At 40.9% G+C, this 21,370-nt stretch overlaps 1 protein-coding gene across 4 annotated transcripts in view; it reads right to left on the bottom strand.

The window, feature by feature from the left end:
* JMJD1C (jumonji domain containing 1C) overlaps positions 1 to 21,370 on the bottom strand; it is a 224,926-nt gene that overhangs the window by 23,300 nt on the left and 180,256 nt on the right. For all 4 annotated transcript variants that reach the window (XM_036735648.1, XM_036735645.1, XM_036735646.1 and 1 more), the window contains 10 exons: positions 21,074 to 21,246; positions 18,594 to 20,806; positions 12,637 to 12,838; positions 7,178 to 7,392; positions 6,071 to 6,223; positions 3,128 to 3,217; positions 2,009 to 2,136; positions 1,594 to 1,807; positions 901 to 1,115; positions 148 to 492 (listed from right to left, as the gene is read on the bottom strand). In XM_036735648.1, the coding sequence (XP_036591543.1) occupies positions 148 to 492; positions 901 to 1,115; positions 1,594 to 1,807; positions 2,009 to 2,136; positions 3,128 to 3,217; positions 6,071 to 6,223; positions 7,178 to 7,392; positions 12,637 to 12,838; positions 18,594 to 20,806; positions 21,074 to 21,246 (3,948 nt within the window). The remainder of the gene's footprint in view (positions 1 to 147; positions 493 to 900; positions 1,116 to 1,593; positions 1,808 to 2,008; positions 2,137 to 3,127; positions 3,218 to 6,070; positions 6,224 to 7,177; positions 7,393 to 12,636; positions 12,839 to 18,593; positions 20,807 to 21,073; positions 21,247 to 21,370) is intronic.

The raw sequence follows: 21,370 nt of genomic DNA on the forward strand, positions 1-21,370 counted from the left end.
TTTGAATTCATATACATGAATGTTCTGACCCTGACTGATAGATGGTAGATAAGTTGAGCCCAATGGTCACGACTGCTTGTCACCTGGACACAAGCCATTCACAAAACAGTTTTTGGGAAAGTGTTTGCCTTGCTAAAAAACACTTACCTGTCCTTGTTTCCAGCATTGTTTGAAAAGCTTCCAATTATCATGATTCATGTGATCATGAAGCCACAAGACGTGCTTCTCACACATCCATGAGTGTGGCACATCCTCGGACAACTGATCACTCTCGTCCAGGGCAGTTGGGAGGCTGTCTTCGGGACCTCCTTCTCCTTCTCCTTCTCCCTCTCTTTCTCCTTCTTCTTCTCCTCTTTCTTCTTCCCCTTCTCCTTCTTCTTCTTCTTCTTCTTCTTCTATCTTGGAGGTTTTATTTGGTGGAATCTTGTTTTCAACAACTGAAGCAATGATGTCATCAAGAATGTTTGGCACAGTCCTTCCACTTTTGTCACTCTGTTGATTAAAGAAACACAAACAAAAACAACGCAATGTACATCAAAGCACTTTCTTCAAAAGGTTCACCTTGAGAGAAGAAAAGATATTTTAAAAATATACCTAGAACGACTGGTGCTCAATGTCAACTAGGGAGTTATAAGAAGTATATAACTGCATCCTTTTTGGGCACATGATTCAAAGGGAACTTTTGATACATCATGAACTGGAAGGTTCTATAAAATGCAGTTAAAACAAACTGTGATACACAACACAAAACAGGAACGGTCTGTAAGAATTTGGTAATTTAACTTCGTGATTATTTAACAGAAATGCTGTGAGAACAGTTCAGTTTACTGGCAAGAATATCCAAATCAATTCATTTTTGAAGGCCCTGAAAAATGCTAAGCCATCTGGCAACCAACTCACTGGGGCTCCTGTAGAATACACTGGCGCGAAGGCGATGCCTGCATCCGTGGAGCCAACACGCAGCTTGCCTGCTGTTGTGGTCAGCAAGTCCCGTAAGGTGGATCCTTGTTCACTGTTCTGGGACACAGCAGGGGAGGTTTTGCAGTCTGGCGAATCAGAGATATCTTGGTCTCTTTCTTCTTTCACAGTTTCTCCAAGGGCACATTCCTTGATTTCTGAAATCAAGTATTTTGCAAACTTTTTAATATAACTACATTACATAAAGTGCTACTAAAACTAGCACCCCTCATTTCATGGCAAGGGGCAACATGATGTTAGCACCAGTGCTTTTATTCACCTGAAAACACCCCAGAAGGGATGCCAACACTCTGAACATGAAAAGACTTGCCCAATATCTCAGACGTTCAGCTGAGTTTGTACCTGTGACAAACCAAAGACGCTATAGCTAAGTGGCTGTGGTGTGGGGGTTACAGATGCAATCCACTGGTAGCCCTTGTAGCACACGCAATTACAAATGAGTCTTGAACCACTATTAATGCTACCGGAGGAAGGCATCTATAGCATAGGTGAGTAGGAAATACACTGAAATTTAAAACATCATGCTAATGAAAGACAAATGTAGATTACTCCAGAAAATTAAAGTTAAATGCCCTGCCCTCTTCACACACACTTAATGTAATTAAGTGTAATTACCTTTCTTTTCTTCTCTGGCTTTTTGTTCAGCAAGATCTGCTAACCAGTGTAGCGGGGATTGGGATTCTGGAGGAGTTAACTTGCTGTCTGTGCTTACGTCACTTCTGGGGCTGGTATTACCATCAGTCTCAGACTTTTGAGGGGAATTCTGCTGCTGAGACTCAGGCATGCACAGAGAAATTGTATCACCGTCATCAAGAACATTCTGCAAAACCTGTAAGGCAGATTAATTAATTTAAAAAACATATCATCTCCAATTTTACATACAAGTTAAACATTAGTGGTTACGTTTTCTCACCTAACAATTTAGAAAATGTCACAAATCAACAAAATACTGTCATAAATATGGTTTTGAAACTATAAAAGCTAATCCATCTAAATAATTAATTTTAATATTTAAAGACATCTGACTCACCTGAGTCACTCCATTCATCGCAGGAATTTTCTCAACTTGTACATTTTGTTTGTTAGTACAAAGGCAATGAGATTGAATATCGAATTTTTCTCTAAGATGGTGCATCGCATCTAGAAGATCTGTCAAAACTTCAAAATAAAGCAGTAATAAAAGAAAAAAAATTATCGCCTATTCTTAAGTCTATAAGGGCTACTCTAACAATTACTCTTTACATTTAGATCTGGGCCTTTTTGTCCCTCCTGCTGGGAGGGGGGATGTAACAGACCGCACAAAGACACTACAAGCTGTACTACAGCCTCAATGCAGTCTCTCCGCCCTTCACCGTGCCCTCTCCCAGACACCTCCCAAGTGGCTCTTCCTACTGTCCCCATTACAACCCTTCACTCTGCACCCCATGTTCAGTACTTGGCTGATGACTGCCTCCCCAAGTCTGAAGCCCACCCCCGCCCTCTTGTTCTCATATGCTCTTTCTCTTTATTCCTACCAGGGCCCCCAGAGCACCCCAATGGTCTTCATGCTTTGCTTTTCTCCCTCCAATCTAGCCTGGATACCCCTTTCAGACACATTTTCCTTTATCACCAACATCTGCTCATCTCACCCAGTCCTATTTCCTCAAAGTCCAAACTCCTACAACTTGCACTGAAGTCTGATGCCATCTGAGTTCCCTGGCAGTCTTAGGTTATACCATGCTGTCCTCCACGTGCTCTTTGCTTCAGGTAAATTGGATTTCTCTGCACCCTGATGTCTTTCTGGCCTGCCCCTTGCCCAGTCTTTCTTTCTAAAGTTCTGCTCCAAGTCTACCTCAAGATGGATAATTGAATGGCTGGGGCATGGATCAAAGGAAGCTTCCTGTGATCCTTCTAGTTGGAAGTGATGGCCCACTCCTTGAAACCTCTTTCTTAGGCATTGATGTGTCATGATTACTTGCACCTGAATCTTGCTGACAGATTTTTAACTGCACCTTATTTAAGCTTGTATCTCCACTGGTCCTTTGCACACAGTAGGCACTTAATATTTACTAAATTGAACTCTCTATTCTATTCTGCCACTAAATACTGTTTTAACATGTGATTAAAAGAGCTGATTACAGTTTTAAACCAGTGGATGTATATTTCTTACCAGAGCCTGGTATGATCTGAGTTGGCATCAAGTGTTTGTGATCATGAGGTTGTCCCTTGACACATTTCATCCAAGCATAGAGCTCTTTATCTATAAGACAACATAATTTCTACCTTTATTTTCAAACATGGCTACATAATTACAGTATATCTGGGGATGTGCATAAAAGGGATCCAAAACGCTACATGAACACTAATGCTAGGCTCCTGTGAGTTCCCAAAACACAGTGATAATAAAATAGGAATGAAGTTGAGTGGCATGTCTAAACAATAACACTTCTAATACCAATCAAAGTTAACACATGCACCTTCTACTTTCCTTGCGATGTTTCAGCATCTTCCTTTTGACCTTCTCATTTTCGGCATTTAATTTGGGGTTATGATAAGTTCAAGTACATTAATTATCATAGAATTTAGAGCTGAAAAGAAACTGAGAGAGAATCTAGTCTAATACTTTATTTTACAGATGAGAAGTCAAGGCCTAGAAAGACAGAGTTAGGTGCCTAAAGTCACATGGCTAGTAAGTAAAGGAGGCAGGACCCAAGCCTAGGCTGCACTGGTATCAGATCCACTGCTGGAGTTTCCACTCACTGTTCCAATTATTTCTCTTCCCACTTACTTCCCCAAGTGAGCAGAGGTCAGTGACATGGCTTTTGGGGCCATTATGAACTTCAGTTGACAAAGTTAAATGTTATTTCAAAGGACCAGTGAAACTGCCATGGAAATAGCCATAGGGCTGGCCAACACCCGTCCAGGCAGCTTGGTGCCAACCTTTTCACCAAAACAGAAAACATGCCAGGAGTTACAGTTACAGTACAGAATGATGTATGTAGTACATCCATGGCACAGATATTCAGTCCATTGAACTCAACAAAAAATTCTTCCAAAGACAAATTATTTTCCAAAGTTCTAGGTTAGTATGACTTTAATCAACATCACTTGCTGAGATTCAAAGAAAATGACTTATTGCTGTTTCTCCTAGCTCCATCAAATCCATACGGACAGCGTATATTTCAAATTCTTATGACCGTAATCCTCAAAAAGGGACATGCTGACCTTTGACACATGAACCCTATTTACTGGGGAGGCCCATGACACTGACAAATTTATCAAAATAATAAAATATCAATCACTATGAAAGTAAAAGTCTTTATGGTCAGTTGAGAAAAAAATATATTCACAGTATTATTAGCGCAACTGCCACTTTCTTTTAAGAATTTTTTTTTGAAAAAAACGATTTTGATTTCCTAGTTCTCCCCTCTCTCCAGCCCCCCTCCCACCCACTGAGAAGGCAAACAATAAGATAGCCATTAATACGAATGAAGTCATGCAAAGTATTTTTCCATCCTTTCAAAGGTGGCCATGACATAAGGAGCAGGATGAAACTCAATGGCCAAAACCTTTTCCCCTCAGATTATGAGGCTACCATGCCAGCCTTTTGCAATTGCAACCAGCTAACAATGACTTCAGAAACAAGCTCAGGACAAACAACTGGACATTTGTGCTTTGGGCTCAGAAGCCCAGCTTCCCATAAGGCCTCACTTGAGTCTGTCCATACCACTTCAGTGTGAACCCTTCCCAGGCCTGGGATCAGCCAGGCCACCCGGAACAGCGCATTCCATGGCAGCTGTGCTGTTGTACCCCTACCAAAACAGATCAGCCAGAAAATGCATAAGTGCCTTCTTTACAGGTGAACATGCCAATCACAAAGAACCACTGTACCTCACTCATCAGGAATCTTCAGTGCATGCCCATAGATCCCAGCTCTGTTACTGTGACCTTGGGGGTCATTGCTTAACTTCTCTGGGTCTCACTTTCTTCCTATGTTAAGCAAGGTTGGAAATGTCTGGCTTCTGAGTTCCCCATCCAGCTCTAGACTTATGATCCTACTATCTTCTCCCAAAATACACAGCCCAAGATTTCAAGGCTCCTAATTCTAGGCCTTCCAAGTTTTCTAAGTTAATCTCTTCCTAATTAAATAAGCACTCATTAAATTTCCCTACCTTATTCCAATATGTGAATATAAGTTAAACTTCATTATGAGTTTCTTTCATTATTTGAGGTACCTCCAATCATGTCAACAGGCAAGATAATTCTAGATTATGATACACTTCGGTGAGGTTAGCACTATACAATCCATTTCCTCAAAGCTTCCTCCAGATTTCTAGGTTGATTTGAACATTCTACTAAAATTAATAGAAGTATAGAGTGGAGATATTAAAATGATGGTAATCATTATAATCTTTCTGGTAAACACTCCTCAAGTGAGCTTTCGCAAAAAAACAGCTCATACTTGCTGCTATTGAATTCTGACTAGACATGCTTTTAATTCTGTAATTAAATGGTACCAATAAGTCAGTCACTCAAATGTTGCTAGTTGCTGGAGAAAAAGGCTCAGCCTATAAAGAAGTCACACCAGAAATTATGTGTACAAATCAGGTACAAAAAGAGAATGTGTTTTTCTTTTTTGAAGCCCCTACCTCTTAATAAGGTTGTGCGGATAAAGAGGTTTCTGAAAAGCGGATAATCCCACTTTCCTCAATGGGGAAAAATGTTATAATTAAAGACAGAAAAACAAGAGTTTGAAAATCAGCCCTAAGTCCATCTTTATATGTGCAAGACTACATGTAGTCATGCTAAGCAAAACATGCCTGACTTTCTCTGTCAGCAATTCTAAAACACTGGAATAAAATTATGCACAATACTCTAGTTCAAGGTTTCTTAACCTGGTGGGGTCCACGGATAGATTTCAGCAACTCCATGAACTTGGATGGGAAAATATATTACATCTTTACTTGAATATAACTGATTTCTTTTGAAATCCTACATATATTATTAATTTTAAATGAGTCTGAAGACCATGAGCCGCACCAGATTGACTGCCCAAGGGGTCTATGACACAAAAAAGGTTAAGAATCCATACTAGTTCATGTTATAAACTGACCTCTTGAACTCTTCCTTTCCTTTGCTTTATAACAATCTAAGCAGACCACAAATCCACATTTTTGGCAGACCCAATGAATATTAAACAATGTGGCTTCACATGCATCACACATCTCACGGACGCCTCTTACTGCTCTTTTCCAGGCAATTTTGGCTGAAATGCAGAATAAACAGAATGAAAGTACAGAAATTGAAAGGCAAACATCTGTGTGATATAATGCAGAACTGATGGATAAAGCTAATGAAGACCAATCACAAATTTCTACAAGTTGTCAATTCTTTACAGAAATATTCATAATCATATACAAGCAAAATGTTTCATATCTAGACATTACACGTACCAATTACTTCTCTATCAGACAAATGTATGCATAATGCAATTAATACCGCTCACTTCAATCCATCAGTAAACATTTACTAAATGTCTACTATGTGCCAGGCACTGTCCTAAGTACTGGGTATACAAAAAGAGGCAAAAGACAGTGCCTGCCTTCAAGGAATTTACAATCTAATGAGGAGACAGCAAGCAAACAAGTTTATGCAAAGCAAGCTATAGACAGGAAATAATAGTGATGTTAGAAGCACAATTCTACATTGTAATCAAATAACATGATTTCATAAATTATAAATCCCCTGTACTATTCAACCTTATAAGGAATATATAGAGCATATTGCTGCTGTTCAGTTGCTTCAGTAGAGTGTGGCCCTCTGTGACCCCATGTGGTGTTTTCTCAGCAGAAAGAAGTGACTTGCCAATTCCTTCTCCACCTCATTTTACAGCAATGGAAACTGAGGCAGAATGAAGTGACTTGCCCAGGGTCACATGGCTAGCTAATTGTCTGAGGCCAGATTTGTACTCAGGAAGATGAGTCTTCCTGACTCCAGGCCCTGCGCTCTGTCTCCTGTGTCACTTGGCTGCCCACAGAACATACTGGAATGTATAAATACAAGCCTATGAGGTGATGGCATTGCCCCAAGTAAAAACATGATGAGACAAGATTTATGGGCACACCCCTCCAAAGAGCAGAAAGCAATCAGGAAGAGTAAATTCCTGGAAACTAAACCAAATACTATTAATACAACTTTGAAATGTATTAAACATCCTTACCATCTTTTTTCACCCAGGACAAAGCTGTTTTCTCTGATGTTACTAACTGACAGAACTTATCACCTATAATATCCAAGATATATTTAGAAGTCTCTAAGTCTAGCTCATCATCATCATCATTTTCATGTGTCCATAAACTCAGAGCTTCATCATCATACTGGTCAGGAGATGAGAAACCATCTATTCTAACCACTCCATTTTTACTGAATGACAATCTGAAACAAATCATAAGAAAATAGTTAGATTTCAGGTATAAGAAAATATAAATTTGTTTTTAAAAAGTTTAAAATTTTTATTTAATTTGAAAGGCAAAAAGAACAGAACTAATTTGGTTCTTTCACAGAAGTAAAAATGTGGGGGAAAAACATGATGTAAGTAGTGTTGTTCAGTTTACATGAATTTAGTCCTATAGAATCTTTCAATTTGCAAGGTAGATGTGACCTCAAAGGGCATCTATATTATCAGAGCAAAAATACACATGCCACCAATTTGAGGTCATTACAAGAAATGCTTTGATTCTACATGGCACAGACCAAATTGCCCTTAAAATTGTCCTAAAGACAGGATGAAAACAATAGCAACTCGATAGTTTCAAAAAAGCCAATTGTTAGTGAAATGATGTTTAGAGCAAGATACTGCATTCCTGAACTAATTCAGGAACTCCAAGGCTGAAATCCAATTCCACTTAATCAGCATTTATTAAATGCTTCCTATGTATATATGGCATTGGGGATACAAAGGAAAAAATGAAAGCCAGGAGCTGTCGTAAGCTTCCTGTCAAGGAGAGGATGTAACGTGCAGAACAACAAGTCAACAGGAGGTAAAACCGAGCAAGGAGGAAGGTAAAACTGCCTGGAGGTGGCGGCCAAAGGGAACCTGAGGAAGGTCTGCGTACCAGGCGGAGGGGCCAATCTGGGCAAAGGCCCAGTTTACAGAACAAAGAGGTCAGCTGGAGTTATTAGCTTTAAAGAATGCATGACGGAAAGTAGTGTGAAATAAGTCCAGGAAAATGGCCCCAAGCCAGACTGCAAATGTTGTCTGAATACTAAACACAGAAGTCTGTATTTTATCCCAGAAGCAACAGGAAGCCATTAGAGTTTGCTCAGGTGAATGCCATAGTCATAGGAATATCAACCTGCTAGAGGACAGACTGGAAGAAGGGAACCCAAGCAGAATGTTTGAACACAGGTAGTATTTATGTGAGTGAGAGCAGGATAAACATAGGAAATGTTATGGAAGTAGAATTGACAGGACTTCAGCAAATGACTGGATAATGGGGAAAGGGGAGGAAGACAGAGAAAGTAAAGATTCAAGGCTTTCTTTGAAGTTGGAAACTAACAGGATGGTGGTGCCCTCAATAAAAAGAATGGAATGTGTGTGTGTGTGTGTGTGTGTGTGCGCGCGCGCGCACGTGTGTGTGGAGTTGGGGGTGCAAAATAACAAGTTCTATTTCAGATATTATGAGTCTGAGAGGTCTAAGGGACATCTAGGTAACGTACAAGTAGTTGGTGATACGCAACTGGAGTTCAGGAGAGACCTGGGAGCTGGAGAGGTAGATCTGGGAGTTATCTGCTTAGGGATGATTGAATTCAAGGGAGCAACAAGGTCACAGACATACAACTGGGTCCAGAAACAGAATCTTGAAAGGCACTCACAGTTTATGGGCGAGACCTGGAAGATGACCTAGCAAAAAGGAATGAAAAAGGGATTCATTCCCCTAAGCAAATTAAGGTGGCTTGCTGTTGCCTCTAGGACAACATACAGCCTGCTGTGTTTAACACGTAAAATCCTTCTCAATCTGACTTCAAGTTACTTTTTCCAGAGTTATTTCACACTACTCTCCATCACCTACTCAGGCAGGTAAAAGGGAGACAGTAAGAGAGAGCATTGTCACAAAGCCTGCTGAAAGGAAAAGAATACAGGATGTAGGAGACAGTCCTAGAGATCAGATTTAGAACTGGAAAGAACCTTCCAGTCTACTGAGCCAAGAGAAAATGGGTGTTTTGTCCAGTTTTCCAAGAGTGCCTGGTGTGGGATTGGAATCCAGATCTTCCCAACATCAAAGCCGGCACTGCCTATGCTGAGGCCAGGAAGAAGGAAGGCTGATGACTTGTCTCTTTGGAGCGAGCAGTCTGAGCAGAACAGTGGGGTCACAAGTAAGACGGGTGGAGAAGTGAATGGGAGGCCTGGAGGCAAGACAGTAAAAGCAGATGTGTTTGTGGGTAGCAGGGAAGGTGGCATTACATAAGAGAATGAATGAAAACTGGGAATGATGATTGAAGAAAAAGCTCCAGAAGGAGAGGGGAGACCAGCTGGCCTTCAGGAGAAGAACAGCCCTTTTTGTTGAGGATGATATGGAGAGGTCTTTTATATCTATTCAGAGTGGATACTGTATGAGAGTTGAGGAGAAAACCTAAGGAATAGTTTCTGTGGGGAGCGTAACAGAAAATCAGTCAGAGAATAAGAACATTGCGGTGAAGAGTCCAGGCCCAACTGTGAATAGATCATAAATCTGCAATGGAGACAGCAACTGGGTGAGCACCTTCTGCAGTTAGGAGCCCAGGCTTAAACATAAGGAGCAAGAAAACAAAGATGCAAGGGATTTAAGGAGAGAATACAGCTGAAATGATATTAATTATAGGATTAAAACTACTAAGCGAGGAAAAGTGAGGCTGATGGAGGGATGATGAAGTAGGAGAATAAGAAGGTCATGGGGAAGATACAGGACAGAAGCAGAGGCAGAGAGGGGATAGTTGGTTGAAATTCGAGAGGATTTCCTAGTACCGGATCCTGGAGATTAAACAATTATGAGTGATGCTAGGAGGACTCACGTGGGCTGATGCACAAAGTAACAGCAACATTCTAAGATGATCAGCTGTGAAAGACTGAGCTATTCTCAGCAATACAATGATCCAAGACAGTTCTGAAGGACGAAAAATGCCATCCATCCCCAGAGAGAATTGATGGTGTCTGAATACAGACTAAAGCAGACTTTTCAAACTTTATTTTTCTTGAGGTTTTTTTTTGGGGGGAAGGGTGTATGTTTTCTTTCACAACACTACTATTATGGAAATGTTTTGCATGACTACACATGTATAACCTATGCAGAATTGCTTGCCTTCTCAATAAGGGGGACTGGGGAGGGAGGAAGGGAAAGAATTTAAAACTGAATGTTAAAAACTGTTTTTACATGTAACTGGGGAAAAATGAAATGCTAAATACACACACACACCTCGACCCCAATAATCTAGCCATTCCCGTTTGAAGCAAAATGAGAGTATAGGTCACTGGAACTGCCAAGCTGGCTAACTGGAAGGCCAGGGTGCAGGAGGGGACATCAACGTGTATTATTAAGTCCCTAAGTAAAAGGGTAGTGGTTGGGGAATTAAGAAATCAATTAACAAGTACTTTTAGAATCTACTGTGGGGATATAAAGACAACAGTGAAGCAGGGTGGGCCCTCGGGAGCTGACAAGCCACTGAAAGAACCAGGTAAGAAATTCTTTAAGAAAAGAGGTGGCAATGACCTGAGAGGGGACAGGTGACTGCAATAAGAATGTGGATAAAGAAGCAGGGAAGGGAACAAATATTTATGAAGTAACACAGTGCTAAGTGCTTTATAAAAATCTCATTTGATCTTCACAAGAGCCCTGTGAGTTAGGTGCTGTGATAACCCTTCTTCCACAGTTGAAGAAGTGGTAAGAGACATAGGGTACATGGATGTCTTAGGCAAGGGCAATCTGGATAGTAGAGGTGACCCTCCAAGGAGGCAAGGATGCTGAGTGGTAGCGACAAAGGACAGACACTGAATGAGGAGGCATTCATTATGCCAATGTGTTCTTTTGGGTCATTCTATTGGGAAGCAAAAGAGAAGTCCTAAGTTCTGAACACGATGAGTATCTTCTGAGTAAAGCCAGGCAAGATGGAAGGAGCACCAGAGAACCTTCCAAGATTTAGGAAGTGAAGTCTGTTAATAACAGAATGGACCATTCATTACAGAGGACATGACGGAACCCAGAGCAGGCCTGAGGGAGAGGTGTCTAGAGGAAAGAGCATTTGCCTCCGCAGTGGGCCATTCTGAGTCACTGGGATAAGGAAGAGTCAAAGATTGCTAGCCATACAACACAAAAGTGGTACTATTTGATGGGGTGGTAACCCATCTATCTCCTCTGGTGTCATTACATGTAAACTTTCATCCAGAGATTAAAACAAGTTACAGTATACATGTGTCATTATTTACAATTCTACCACACAAATTAGTTTAGAAAAAACAGATTAAGTATTAAACTTGAATGACGTTTTTGAAAATAAATTTGACTATTTCCTATTATTTCTGATATCAGTATTTTTCCCAGGCATTTGGGGTTGACTCTGAATAAGCTCTTCTTTATCTGATTAACTTGTAACTGTTATGGCAATCGTTTTTCTTCCTTGCTAAACTACAGACAGGCATCTTTTAACAATGCTGAATGCTAACTTTGCCCTTTCTTGCTCTGTGGTCCTTCACCTCCCTACCCTATTCTTCCATATCACAGTTACATCACTCTTTTCAACTCTAAGACAGACATTACATTCAGAGCGAAGACAATTAAAATAGTTTTTGATCTCACTCTCTTTGCCACTTTCCATTTTTCCCAGCTTCTTTCCTGCCACTTTCTCTTCTCTCATGACCAACCACTTTCCTTCTTTATCTTTTCCACATCCACGAACCCCACTTTCATGTCCTGGATTCCCCTTAACCCTTCCCTCTACATTGCCTCGACAACAGGGAGAATTTCCACCAACACAGTTCTTTCTCTAAGCATCCATTCTGTTATATTCAATTGAGCCAAATACCCTCCACACTGTTCTAAATATTGTCAGGCTTGGCTAAAATAATCAGTCTTTTCTTCGCTTCTTTGAGGGAAAGACCTTTAAGTTAGAGCTCATTAAGGGCTGGATATCATTTTAATAAAAATTTCCTTTACTACTTGCTTTTAGAACCAAAGAATGTTCAATTTCAAGGCACCCCCCCCCCCCCCGCCCAATGCTACATACTGGAATACGGGAATACACTTTCAATACTAATTTGCCTGTTCAGGTTTACAGATACTACATGAGAGTTTAGCTTACATCCAAATTAAAAATCACTGTGACTTTTACCACAAAGTATTAAAAAGAATTTTAAATCATTTAATCAACACCTGTCAGAAAACCATTCTCCCACAGATGACGGGAAAATGGCATTTTAAAAAGCTACTGCTAAGAAAAGCATCTATTTCTTCTACTATGTCTATTTGTCCAGTTCAGTATTGTATATTTTTTTTTCCTTTTGTAGTGTGAACCATTCCAGTCTGCTGTACTATGTCATGCAAAGGCTACTAAAAAAGGAAACCCCACAGATAAGAGAACAGTCCAAGAATTCCTTCCATCCTCCCCCAAGACAGCACTTCAATTTTTACCCAATTATTTTTCACTTACCGCCGGAAGTAGTAAAATCTACAAAACACTGGTGAGTGAGTTGGTTCTTCCCCTTTTTTACTTCGAATAAGTCTGCACTCTCTGCACTTCTGCAAATTGGGCCCTATCTCACAGCAGGAGTCATCCTGCAAAAAGGACTCGCCAGTCTGCTTCAGCTTTTTAACTTTACGCCAGTCTTTTAATACTGAACGAGGGATGCCGGCTGTAAGAGTCACACAAAACATGAATTACCAAGATTATGAAGACCAGTTTGCTTACAAACAAAACCAGATTATGACAACTCAAGGTACGTAGCTAAAAGAGGTAAATATAAAATAGCCAACTTAAAGGTAACAAATGATCTAAATGGAAATCTTGCTATTTTACTGTCCTTAACCACTGGTCTGACAGTAAAGGCTTTAGATCAGTGGTATCAAACCAGGTCACTAACAGTACTAAGGATGCCTTTACTGCCCCCACATTGACTTAGAAAACCTTATGTTAACACTATCAATGTTCGGTTGTATTTTTATTTTGTCAAATGTTTTCCAATACATTGTAATCTCTTTCACCAAAAGCTATATCTTTGACACGGCTGCTCCAGATACTAATAGAACTAAGAAGAATTAGGATAGATTTCTTATAAATTTTATAGTCCTACATAGTCGGCACAATAACAAGTAAAATTTTGAATAACGAATGGTGTTTATTTCATAGTTTGGACTCAGAGAAAGTTTGAATGAATGTATTAGAAAATGGGAGATTTGAGATTCTAAATTTCTTAGAACTGGACTGTAGCATTATCAAATACTCATGTTGTAGAAATAACTTAAATGAACATTAATGGAAATATCCCTTCATATCAATAGTAACTCTAAAATTAAAAATTTCCTAATGCAGAAATCTAGTTTACATGTAAGTTACTGATACCTATAAATAAAAATATTCTGTGACGTAAAGCACATTAAAGTTCATAAGAACACTGTTTTATGTGCAAAGAGCATTTCTTAAAAGCCAGAAGAGAATTCTAATTCCCAAACTATGTGTTTCAGTGCTGCTTTTCTAATGTCATATTAACTCTTCTAGGATAAAAGGTGGTTTTACTTGGGCAAATGGGAGGAGAGGGGTAAGAAAAAAAGGAGAAGGAAAAGAAAAAACCTACATACAAAGAAATACATGTGTGTATAGTAAAGTATTTTTGCCTCATTCCTCTTATATGTGACTCAGTGGAAATCAGCAGAAGCAAGACATGAAAAAAATGATAATCTCTGAAAGCTGTCTTAGTCTTATCCAGATTATTACTGTTTTTTTAACTTGAGAAAGAAAACATTCTAAGTAAGTTAGAAACAAAAGAACCATTTCATAAATATTTTATTTTCTATGTTAAAGGGGGGGAAAAAGCAACAGTTTTAAATCCCTATCAAATCTGTCATTTTGACTTCTAATCAATAACAAAACATTTGCTCAAACGACTACATCTTCCTCAAAGTAAGTACAGGTAGGTCCCAATAAAATTTGAATTAAATTTTGAATTAAAAGCAAAAAGATTCACTTTTCAATGTTACTGTTTTCTGAACCTGTGATTTCAAAGCTCATTCAGAGCGGAGGGCAGAACAACTATAATCCTTCACAACTTGCAGGGCTGACTTTTTCACATGAGCTGAGATGTCTTGGCTAAAGCCTTGACTGAATTTTCTCCACACTTAATCTGTCCATCCGCTGTTACAGGGAACAGTGCAGCTGTGGCAAGGCTAAGCTTCCTCACACAGGAAGCACCACGTTTCAACTACAGGGTGGCCCATTTGATAGAGGCTCCAGTCGTGAGCATTTCTAGGCTTGGTGCCTGGATTTTCCTTTAATTTCGTGCTCTTCTCTGTTGCCTCTAACTTATTGAAAAGAGCCACTTGGATCTGTCTACTTGGGGTGGGGGTGAGAATCAACCATTGAAAATACTATTAAAGCCTTTTGATGGGGTTAGTACAAACTGTTTATTATTTCCTTTTGTCACTCAACCTCAAACTGAGGATTCTTACATGGACTATACTGTTGTTGTTTAGCTGTTCTTCAGTCATGTGTGACTCTTTGTGACCCCCTTTTGGAGTTTGCTTGGCAAAAATACTGGGGTGTTTGCCATTTTGTTCTCCAGCTCATTTTACAGACGAGGAAACTGATGCAAACAGGATTAGTGATTTGCCCAGGGTCACACAGCTAGTAAGTGTTCCCAGGACCCATTTGAACTGAGGTCCTCCCAACTGTCACCAGGACTAGCACCCTATCTACTCACCATCTATACTAAAGATCTTAAAACTCAGAATCCCAACAATAATGCTTTACTACTGATAGATTTTTCATTTGCTAATTATCCAATTATCTGGATCTCTCTTTTTAACTTTAGTGAGAGAAATGAACTACATAAATTGAATTTCATTTAGACCAGGAACCAGACTCATGACTTAGTGATTTACAAATCACATCTCAGCGGTAAAGAGCAGAAAACAAAATCTAAACCATGGCAGTTAGAAAAGAAGTGGTAATCACAGAGCGCCAACAGAGCTCAGTCCAGAAGGAGATGCGGCAGACTAACACCCCTTCTTCACCTGACAGGACTGCTTGTGCTGTGGAATGCACGGCTAGTTTTCAAAATGTGAACTAAACGTTGACATGTCCCATCTCATACACAAGGTGGAAAGATGGAGGCTAGATCAACGATAGTGCAGAGAGATGGATTCAAAGTCAACTGAGTAACAGACACAGACTATTGTCATAAATGAACAATATCACGTTGGAAGATCTTTCAGTGAAATAAATACAACTGATGGTATGCTCATTCAATTTGTAGGCGGGATGACAAACATGTTGGGCCAATGAATCATATCCAGAAAGACCTCTACGGGCTAGCCAGCTGGGCAGCATTTAACTTTATAAATATAAAATGAGGAGAGTATGTCTAGACAGTTCATCAGTAAAAGGCAGCAGAGGGGCTCAGCAGTGTGACAGAGCAGTCCAAAAGCTGTCGATTCTTTGCCTACACCAACGCCAGGAGTTCACCCAGGAGTAGGGAGGAGACACTCCTACTATACATGGCCAAGATGACTGTGTCCAGATCCAAGCACCTCTTTTAGGAAGGATCTAGATAATGTAAAGTACATGAAGGTGGCAGAGACAAGCAGCATGAAGTGCCACAAGAGCCAGGAGGCTCAGCTGGAGGCAATGGGGCTGAGGACAAGAATGGGCATGACAGGAGAGTTGTTTCAAAGTGTTGGGAGGACTCTCTGCTGGAGGAAGTGGAGCAATGAGTAACAGCCATTCCCAAATAGAATGGACTGCCTTTGGAGAGCCCTAAAGTACTCTGAAGAAAGCTGGGCTCCTCTTCATGGGCTGTTACCAAGGTAGATTCCTGTTCAGATACTGAATTGGACAAGCCATTCCTGAGGCCCTTTCTGCCCCTAAGGTTTTGGTAAAAACACATGTATCTAGAAAGAACCAGAGAGGAGATGGCTGTAACATCTGAACCACACTCTACAAAGAGCTTTCCTCCCAACGATCCTATAAGGAGGCACTAAGAATTACCTAGCTTCACTTGAGAAAGCAGAGACATTCACTATCTCACCAGAGCAAGAACACAGCCTTACCACACTACTTCAGAGATGTGGCAGGGCTGGAAACTTCACTGTAACCATCAAGTTTTTAAAAGGCAAGAGAACCATTACCAAAGATACATCAACTGATGAAGCCCTGCTCCCATTCAGAAGAACAATCCAGTCTCTGCTTCTAGTCTTTGCTTCCAAGTGACATTCCATTTTTGGTGTTAAATGTTCCTGTGACTGCCCAAAGAGCTATAAAAATGTTCATACCCTTTAATCCAGCAATAGCACTTCTAGGATTATATCCCAAAGAGATCACACAAGTGGGAAAAGGATCCACATGTACAAAAATATTTATAGAGGCTCTTTTTGTAGTAGCAAAGAATTGGAAATCAAGGGGCTGTCCATCAATTGGGGAATGGCTAAACAAGTTGTGGTATACAAATGTAATGGAATACTATTGTGCTATAATGGGGAAGACACGGACTTCATAATAACCTGGAAAAACCTACATGATATAATGCTGAGTGAGTGGAGCAGAACCAGGAAAACACAAATATATGGATTCTGTGATGACTAACCCTGATAGACTTCACTCTTCTCAGCAATACAAGGTTCAAAGACAACTCCAAAGGACTCTTCATGCAGAGAGCCATCTACATTCAAAGAAAGAACTATGGAGTCTGAATGTAGACTGAGGCACACTGTATGCTCTCCATTTTTTTGACTTGGTATTTCTTTCTTTTTTTTTTGGTTTTGTTTCTTCTTTTTCATGATTCATTCCATTGGTCATAATAATTCTTCTTTACAACTTGACTATTGTGTAAGTAAGTTCAATGTGAAGTTATATGTAGCAGATATATTGGATTCCATGCCATGGGGGGGGGGGGGAGGGGGGAGGAGGAAAATCTGGAACTCAAAATTACGTGGAACTGAGTGTTAACTAAAACTAAAAAATCTTAATTATAAAAAAAAAATAAATTAGTAAGTTACCCCCCCCCCCCCCCAAGTTCCTGTGGCCTATCAATGCTTCATCTGGGCTATCCTCCAGTTTTTTTCCCCGTTGTGTACAAATTTGCATCTAAAATAAACTTTCCTTTTTAAGGGGCACTTCTTTCCTCCCAAAGCTCTTATCCCTTGGCACTCACTCATTACATATACAAATTTTGAAAGTTATCTGTTTTGAAACCGTAAGATCCCTTTAGCGTTAGTGGTGACTATGATACCACTTAGCAAACCCTTTATATAGTGTTTTAAGGTTTGCAAAATACTATAAACCCTCAGTTTATCTTTGGAATCACCAGAGGAGGAAGATGATATTATGTTTATTCTACAGATAGGAAACTGAGACAAACAGGGGCTAAGTGACTTGCCCAGGATCATACAGCTAGTAAGTGTCCCAAGGCTACATTTGAGCCCAAGGCCTCCTGACTCCAGGGTCCACTGCTCAAGCCACCGAACCACCTACCACCTGGCTGTGCTCTGCTTTCCCAGGACACTCTATCAATCCCTTTATGCTGTGTGTTTTTGCCCCACATTTCTTTCCCAGACAACTCCTTACCTTTTGGATTTTAAATTGAAATCCTAGCAGTCTACTTGCATCAAAAATTTAAAGACAGCAGTTCTAGTTCAAGAACTAGGGCAGAAGGGAAAGTAAATTTCTAAGACCTACTACTGAGCCCCCCACTCCCACCCCATTTAGTACCACAAAAAGGCACATGTTTACATTATTAAGTACAGCTTTTTTTAAAAAAAGCTAAATTTAATGAAATTAAGAGTAAAAGTGCATAAACACTTATCAATAAATGTCAGCAATAATTTACATTCAGCTTGTCCCGTCAACAAAACTATTTTCCTGATCACAAGCAAATCATTAAAATTATCTTTAATGCCAACAGTACATTCAAACTAAAATCTTTTCCTATCAAGAATGGTTCAGAGCAAAATCGTTAGCTCTAAACCTGCTAACTATGATGTTAAAAGCCCACTTTTTTTTTAAACAAAGTATTTATAGGTCAAAGAAAACTACATCATGTCACTGTATTAGACAATATTAACTTATGGTAATAATGCAGACGCAAATTTGGATCAATCTGACAATAGCAAATACATTTTCTTTCATTAAGAAAGGGAGTGCTGTCTTTTCATTCCCCTTCTTCTGAACATGGTAAAGAACATGTGCCTTAGGGTGGGGGTTCTCTACTCATCAGCCATGGGACCCTGCGCACTGCCTGTGCACCCCATCAACATAAAAGGACTGCTGTGTACTATGGAATTAGTGAGTAAAGACAAAGCAGGAGATGGGAGGGGCCAGGCTATGTCACAGACCCTCTTCTGTCCCACTGGCCTGGCTGCCCAGTCCCACCTAACCTAAGGAGAGGATGATGGACTCACCGCTGTTGCTGCTGCTCGACAGTTTGAGCTTATTCTTCTCTCGGACGCTTCTGCTAAGAAGCCCATTGGGTTTTGCTTCTTCCTCGAGTTCACCCTTTCTCTTTTGCAAATCGTTCTGCTTCTTTTTGTACGTTGGCTTGGGCTGGCGCTTGGCCCTCTGCTCAGCCTTGCTCTCACTTCCATCTGAGTCTTCTTCGCTCTCAGAGCCAGATTCGTAAGGTCTTTTCAGCTTCTTTTTGCTAGCTTTATCGTCTTTTGCAGGTTTGTCTCCTAGGACCTTAGTATCCACACTGTTATGTATCTCACTTGATGTAGAGGCCATTAAATTGACTGAACATGGCTTAATGATCTCTGATACAGTGTTTCCTGAATTTTCCATCTTGTTAGTGTTTTTATCCTCCTCTGAGTGTCTGGTGAGCCAGGCCTTTTTCAGCTTGGTGTGGTAGTTGGGCTGACTGGTCTGGGAGCTCTGCCCGCTGCTTACAGTGTGTGCCTTGTTTGCCGTACTGCAGGTGACGGGATTCTCGAGGGGAGTAGGAGCTGGACATGTCTGGCTTCTTCCGGCATTAGGCTCAGCCTCGTTGGCATTATCACTTTTAAACTGAGTTGCAACCAATACAGCCTTATGTTTTTTCAAGTACATAAAATCAGCTGTGCTAGAGACCCCAGAACTGGGCTGGGCCACCCCACCTGTCTTGCTACTGGCTGTAGCGATGAGAGTTGTGGTGCCGATGTCAAATTCTTCTATGGGCATCGTTTGCTGGCCAACACTTCTTGAAGTAACACACTGTAAAGATGTAGAGGTCGAAACTGTACTTGATGACGAATACGTTACTTCTGAACCACCCCAGCTGGAGGCACTGCTGGCGGTGGTAGCGGCTGGGGTCACGTCCGTTTTCGTGCTACACATCAAACCGGTGGCTGTAGGCACGATGATGGAGCTGGGCACGCTGCCCTGGGGGACAGCCTCAAAGTTCTTTTCGTACTGGGTAGGAGGAATGACTGAGTTTGAATTGGAAATGATAACTCTCACAGGCTCTCGGGCTTCTGACGGTTTCCAGCCATCAGCCGGACTTGCCCCAGCGGAAGATCTCTCAGTACTTCGCTCCTTGGGAGCCAGCTGCAACACCGGCACACTCTCATACTTGGCACTTGAAGGGGGACGCACGATGACAGATGCCGTGGCAGCCGGCGGCTTTCCACCGCTCTTCTCCACAGGCCAGGTCACTTTTTCGCTGCTGAGGGCACTATTAGATTTCCACATTTCTGACAAACTGCGTTCAGAAGCATTTTTGAAAGTCGCCTGAGCGTCTTTTGGCTCAGGTACTAGTGTTGGAGGTTTCTGTAATTCCTGTATTTTTCCCCCAGCATTTACTGGCAGAACTGGAGTTAAGGTGGGAGGGGAAAGGCTGCTATAGGTGCTTTCCTTTCTGTCCAGACCGGGATGGATGGGTGGATGAAAAACTGGTGCTCTATGTAATGCAGGCATACTCCGGATTGGATTCGATGAAGAAACTGTCAAATGCGTAGGACTCCGACAGTCATTTCCAAAAGCAGTTATGGAGTGAGATGGCATTTGCTGGGGAAGCTGTTCTCCTATCTTGCTTCCTATGCCTTCCCCTTCCGGTTGGTGTTTAATCAGAGGTGGGGGCTTTGAAAGTGATGAAATAAAAGAAGTCAGGGCTTGAGGATTGGCTATTGTTGAGGGGCTGTTACTCTGTTTGTCAGCAAACAGACCAGAGCCTTCTTTGGATGGGAATGATCGTGGTGGCTCATTCACTACGCTGTTTGAGATGGTGGTGAAGTAGTTACTTTGTGGTAAACTCTGAGGCGCTGAGGGCTTCATTTTGTAAAGGTCTGACACAGAGCGGTCCCCATCTTTGTCTTGTTTGGCGGTTTGGCTTTTCGGGCTTGGAGCAGACAGAGCTGTGATTCTGGGATAATTCTCTCTCTCTCCCTCCACAGTCTTCCTCTTTGTTGTGAAGGGAGCAACATCAATACTTTCCTGAAGGACCCTTCGGTGCTCCTCTTTATACTTGTTCAGCCTCTCTCCGCTCTCCTGAGGCGGCCTCTGTAACTGGCTCATCATCGGGTCCGCAAAATGTCTGTGCAAGTGACTGTCTTTCCCAGCCGGTGCTCGATCCAGGTCACCCTTGGCTGGTGCAGACACAATAGTCCTGAGGGGTTCCATAAAAGCTTTCCTCTCCAATTCTCTGTAAGGAGGAAACCAGACATGGTACAGTCTTAATCACTTCTTATGTAAGTTTTTATTTGGTATAAAAATAAGCTGTCATTTCAATATAAACATTCTTTACACATCCCAGAATGGTGCCCAGTAAATCAGAATGTAAATTAAAACAGAAGGAACTGAACTTTTAAAAAAATCTAACGTTACAATAAGCATTAACTTAAAATGCCTTGGAAATAAGGAAGCACATAAACATAAGGTATTCAAAAGTCTTAAGCATTGGCAAACTTACTCTTTGTGATGATCTACTAACGTTTTTGATAACGGTGGACTAGAATGAGTTGTCATTTTAAGGGGCCGATGAGGATCTGCACTGGAAGGCCTGACAGGAATGTGACTCAGTAACCCAAGACCATCAGCAGAGGTCACAGGGGTGGGCTGATGTAACCAAGGACTGGGAGTATTCTATTACAAAAAACAAATCAAACTTCAGTTACCACAGGAAGCTAAACACAGTAAAAGAGTAGGCCTGTAACAGCAGTATGTATACAAGAGTATAAACTTTAACAGATCATGTGCACAGCAAGAT

Source organism: Trichosurus vulpecula, chromosome 8 (genome assembly GCF_011100635.1).
Source record: "Trichosurus vulpecula isolate mTriVul1 chromosome 8, mTriVul1.pri, whole genome shotgun sequence".
Classification (NCBI taxonomy): domain Eukaryota; kingdom Metazoa; phylum Chordata; class Mammalia; order Diprotodontia; family Phalangeridae; genus Trichosurus; species Trichosurus vulpecula.